General features: G+C 38.6%; 1 protein-coding gene across 1 annotated transcript; it reads left to right on the top strand.

Annotated features, from left to right (window-relative positions):
* Window positions 1-1148: 1148 nt before the first annotated feature.
* Window positions 1149-2599, top strand: LOC145031205 (GATA transcription factor 1-like). Its single transcript, XM_078979719.1, has 2 exons — window positions 1149-1463; window positions 1952-2599. Exons 1-2 carry the CDS (start codon window positions 1287-1289, stop codon window positions 2588-2590), a joined length of 816 nt encoding a protein of 271 aa, XP_078835845.1. The 5' UTR covers window positions 1149-1286; the 3' UTR covers window positions 2591-2599.
* Window positions 2600-5720: the final 3121 nt, after the last annotated feature.

Below are 5720 nucleotides of genomic sequence, written 5' to 3'. Positions count from 1 at the left end.
CCTTTCTTCATTATTTCACTTTCAAGCACCTAAAGTTATCCTTATACTACACAATATACCCCTACTAACATCGTGAATGGACGCTTTATACCCTTGGAATAAAATGTGTAATTTGCAAGTTACTTTGGGTATGTTGTTCCACCAAATATTGACATTTGGTGTCCATCAATTGCGCCTTAATATATTCTAAGATAATATATGATGCTGGATGCTTATGGGTGGTTGTACATATCTCATCTAAAATTTTACTTTGAAATATCCTAAATATTTTATTAATTAAAAAATTTATTATTGATCTTTAGCGAATAAACACATGATTGACTTTATGTCTTTCTTATTCATCATTACCAACAATATCAAATATGAGATTTTACCATCTCCTTATAGTAATCTGTAAAAGAAATGCAACAAAAACCTTAAAAATGTTATTTTTACATAATGACATTTTGGAATTTAATTTTAAGAGTGTTAATTTCTCTAGTTCTTTTAAAGCTTCAATTATCTCAAGTTTGGTGTCCATCTCTCACCCTCTTACCATACTAAGGATGCATATGTTATTTGTGACACTAAATGGAATTGAGAATATGTTTGAGAAATCCGATTAGGCTTTCTAAAACTATTTTTGATAGTAAACATGATTAGATTCAATTCCTTGAAGAGACAGTATCTCAAGAATGAGATTGCTCCATATTCATTTTTATTATTCTAGTTGGAACAAAACTTTTTTATTGATATCATTTACAGTATTAATTGAATACATATCACATATAATAAAACTCATGTTATATGTTACAAAATGTTACATTTTTTATCGACACAAATCACAATTTTAATGCAATGCATACCAAATATGATAAAACTCATACCATATGTGACAAAAGGAACATAAAAGTACCAAGTCTAGTCCTACAAATTATTCATGGTTTTATTCTTATATATTTGTTCTCCCCATCGTGGGTACATTTATTATTCTCTTTCAAGTGTGAAGTGGCAAGCTGGAAATCACTAAAGTAAAAGGTCCTCGTATGAAAAAAGTGAAGTTTCATACTTGTAGAGTGAAGAGCCCAAATATTCAAAGGGGTGTAAGTGTAATAAACATAAGGCAAGGGCTAGCAGCCAAAAATCGACATCCTTTCTTTGCCATCCAAAAACCCTCAAACAACAATGTTGATAATTTAAGCCAAAGAATCCGCCTCCATCTCCTCCTCATGTCTTCTTCTCTCCATTGACGAGTTTCAGACAAACCTTTTTCAAGATTTCTTCGAGTTTTCCTCTTCTTACTGGACATGGCTTTAGACCCAACTTCCTGTTTGATGATTGATGACGACATTCTGAACTTTTCTTTGGATGGTGAAGACGAAGACCTAGACGATAAACACAACACCACCAAACCCCCTTCTTCTTCCATGGACTTTTCAAAAACTAACAGTCAAGAACCAGATGATTGCAGCGGTTCATTTCCTGTAAGTTTATTAAGTTTTACTTTCCATTCGACCGAAACCCAGTCGTATTTTGCCTTGAACCGGACAAACACAGGGACTCCGGTGCCTTTTCCGACCAAAATCGTTCGCCCTCGTTTGGTTAATGAGTTGAATCGGTCTATACGAGTCGTAAACCCCCGAGTTGAACGTCCTTAACTCGGAACTCAGTAATAGGAGCGAATAGTGATAGCGATAGCGATAGCGATGTTAACTGTCTTAAATAAAATAGTCAACTATGTGTGAAAGCAATGAAGTGAACAGATGATACCGAGTTGGTTTAACTCGGACTCGACTCGTTACATCCTTTAAATTTATCCCAACCAATGCTAAATAACAACGACCCATGTATTATTTTCGTATAAAGTTGTAATCTTTAAGCACCAATGTTGAAAATTATCAAAAAAAATACGACCTTTTTGGATTTAACTCATCGAGTTGACGACTGAGTCATGTTTACCTTTCCTGTACAGGAATTTGCAGAAGAAGAACTTGAATGGTTGTCAAACAAGGATGCATTTCCCGCACTTGAAACATGTTTTGACATTATCACAAATCCAAACCCAAACCCGATTGTCATGGTGGTTGATCACCTGAGCCCAGTTTCTGTTCTTGAAAACAGCGCCAGTAGCAGCCATAGCAACACCAACAGCAACAGCAACAGCACCATTACAAACTGTTGTGGCAGCCTTCATGTTCCAATAAGTTATCCGGTCAAAAAGCGGTCAAAGCGCAGGCGAAAAAGAAGAAAAGGTTTCCCGGAGTTGCCAAGCGAGCAATGCTGGTGGTGGAATCAAGAAAACATGAAAAAACAAGATTTGCTTCCACCACCACCACAACCACCAACTGCCGCCACGGGCATTGGAAGAAGGTGTCAGCATTGCTTAGCTGAGAAAACCCCACAATGGCGGGCAGGTCCGATGGGTCCCAAGACTTTGTGCAATGCATGTGGGGTCCGGTATAAGTCCGGGCGGTTGGTGCCCGAGTACCGCCCGGCGAGCAGCCCGACTTTTTCAAGTGTGAAGCATTCGAATTCACACAGGAAGATTATGGAGATGAGAAAGCATAGTAATGATGGAGGGAAGAAAGGTTTTGGATATGGTGTTGGATAGGTGTTTGGGGTTGGGTGGGAGGGGGGGGGGGGGGGGGGGGAGGGGATAGTTAGATTAGGAGTTGTTGTATGCCATTGATGTATTTCTTGAGCTTCATTTGGATTGTATGAGCATTAGATTTTGGTTAGAAAAATCAGAAAGATTAAACCAGAAGAATTAAAATGGTGGTATGTGGTTTTGCAGGTTAGTTTGATTTTAAACTAGTTTTGCCTTTTTGGTATGTTGGATTTGAGCTATTCATGAGGCTTGAGTTGCATAATGTTTCTCCATATGAAGATAATGATAGACACCCTGAAAAGCTTGAAAACCCACATTATCGTGTGAATCCTAAGTAAAGTTTTGGTAATTGTTAAAGTGGTTATACTTTCTTTTGCTTACAAATTGAACAATAAGATATTGTTAGATTGAATGTGTACAAAACTTTTAAGTATATAAATCACTGTGAGAAGCGGAAAGAGAAATAGGAATAGAAGAAAACAGAGGTGAACAAATCAACTTTTGCCTTTCTTATTCAACTCGAAAAAAACAGCCGTATAAAATTTGAAAAACACCATCCTACTTATATTGATGGCCGATGGGATACAAGGAAGAAACTAGAAAGAAACAAACTCACTATGTCTACTGCTAAAATGTAGGAAAGATAAAGACTAAAATTCAAAATTAGATAACTCAGACATTTGAATTATGGATTACTCCAACGCTTTCCCCTTAATCCGGAATGTGATATGTCCTTCACAACTAGTAGCTTTTGCATCTCCATGAATAGGAGTTGTGTCAATGAGTTTGTTGAGTCCCCTTATGTTGTGAAGAATATCAAATTTTAAGTGTTCATCTGAAGCCTGCTTATACATCGAAGTGGAGAATTGGAAGCATCAAAGTATTGTATTGTCTGTATCGAAGTGTTACCACTTTGATATATCTTTTTATTATACATGACACATTAATTGTATGCTTTAGCTTCAAAGTCCATCTATTGTGTTATGACCGGTCGATAACACTAATAGGTTGTGTCTATAAATAGTGTTGTATGTATGGTTGTATGTACTAGTCTTTCACACACGCTCATAACTCACCATTATTAAAGTTATTCATTGTAACCATACTTAATTATTAATGATATATGATAGTGAGATACATGTATACTTATATGGAAATGCTGAGCTAAATTGTTAAAGTTTTTTGTATAAGATGGTGGATACTTGTAATGGAGGTGGGTCACATGGATGGGGTGGTTCTGATCGTGAACCAGAAAGGTCACAAGGTTTGGTACGCCAAGGAGGACATGATAGGCCACCTGAACAACCCCCAGAACTTAGAGAAACAATCGTTGAAGAAGTAACTAAAGCATTCGGAGATGTTTTGCCTTCTCTTCTCAATGCTAGGAAAGAGTCAAATCAGAAACAAAGCAAGATAAGATCGTAGAAGATGTTAATAAAGAGAAACAAGGTGAAACACGAGGTGAGGGCCAGAAGGAGGAGACTTCGAAGAAGATAGGATACGCTTTTAAAGCATTCATAGCTTGTAAACCCATGGAGTTGACCTGAGAGTTTCTATGACGTGGTTAACCCACATCGAGAAAAAATTTCGTACTAGCAAATGTGTAGAGAAAAATAAAGTTGTAACACCCCAATTCTGGTATGATATTTTTTATTGTTATTTATTGTTACATTTCTTCAAGTGTTAAGGGGAACTCGACGAGTCAGTAGCCGAACTCGTTGAGTTGGGTCGCGATTTCGAGCACGTTTAAGTTGGCGACTCGGCGAGTCCGCCAGTCTGGATGAAACCCTAATTTCAAGGGTTTGCACCCTATATAAAAAACTTTTGGGGGCCTCAAGTCAGCCCCCATCACCCCTCAGAGCTTCATTCTCGAAACCCTAGAGCCCTTTTTGAATTTTGTGTGATTTTGGTGTATTCTTTGAAGATTTTCAGAGATAAAGAAAGGTAGATCAAGAGGAGAAGGAAATCCTAGATCCTTGAGGAATTTCAGAAGAAAGTAAGGTATATCTTGGCCCTTTTCTGTTTCTATGCTTAAATCTCCTTTGTGAAGCCATTAAAGCCATTCTTGAACCATTTCTTAGCTTAGTAGTAGCATAGAGGACTCATGGAGTTGATTAACCTTCAGATCTAGCTAGATTTGATTTCCATGAGCTTAGATCTAGCACCTTTATGGATCCATTTTGCATGAAAGCTCTAGATATACTATTATAGTGTGCTTTTAACCTTAAAACCTTCATTTGATGTTATTTACATGTAAAGTTGGAAACTTTACATGTAAATCAAGTCCCAGGAACCCAGATCTATTAATGGCATGGATTAGTTTCAAGCAGAATCGAGTGTATAGTATTTTCATGCATACGACTCGGCGAGTCGAGTCGCGAGTCCCCTGTGTTTCCTTTTTCGAGTTATGTCGAGTGGAACCAGTGAGTGAGAAGTGGACTTAGTGAGCTAGAGGGTTAGACTCATTCGTGGAAGAACTCGGCGAGTCAATGCCCTGACTCGGCAAGTCCAAGGCCATCTTCATACTTCAAGAATAGACTCGACAAGTTGTTCATACAACTCGGCGAGTCACAACTAGAATGATCATCTGAGGAAGGAGAACTCAACGAGTTGTTCATACAACTCGGCGAGTCAGATGCAGATTGTCAGAGTGTTAGTAGCGAAGAGGAACTCGCCGAGTTTGCGCCAAAACTCGACGAGTAGTAGCGAGTGGAATCAAGGAAGTAAGAGTAAGGACTCGACGAGTTGGCGGCCCAACTCGACGAGTCAGGTCAACTGAATGTTGACTTTGATAGTTAGCTTGACTTGGACCAGGGGTAGGAGAGTCATTTTACCCTCAATATTATTATTATTATCAGTATTTGATTGATGGTGCTCATGGATATTGTAGCCGGGGTGAAACCGGAGACGCAGCAGACAGATTCCAGAGCAGTCCTTTCAGCAGCTAGGCTACGAGGTCAGTTTCCTTCCAGTAGGAACGGGTCTAAGGCCACAATGCCGGCTCGTTTAGTTAGTAGTAGTTTCCGGACTTCGATTCGATGCAGTTGTTAGTGTGTTTGATGCCTTCGTGGCTCAGACAGGATTTATGTGTTATGTGTTATGGGCTACGGCCTGACGTAGTATGCAGTATATG

The sequence above is a fragment of the Lactuca saligna genome, chromosome 2 (genome assembly GCF_052625555.1).
Source record: "Lactuca saligna cultivar CGN05327 chromosome 2, ASM5262555v1, whole genome shotgun sequence".
NCBI lineage: Eukaryota > Viridiplantae > Streptophyta > Magnoliopsida > Asterales > Asteraceae > Lactuca > Lactuca saligna.
This window is presented reverse-complemented; position numbering and strand designations above follow the sequence as displayed.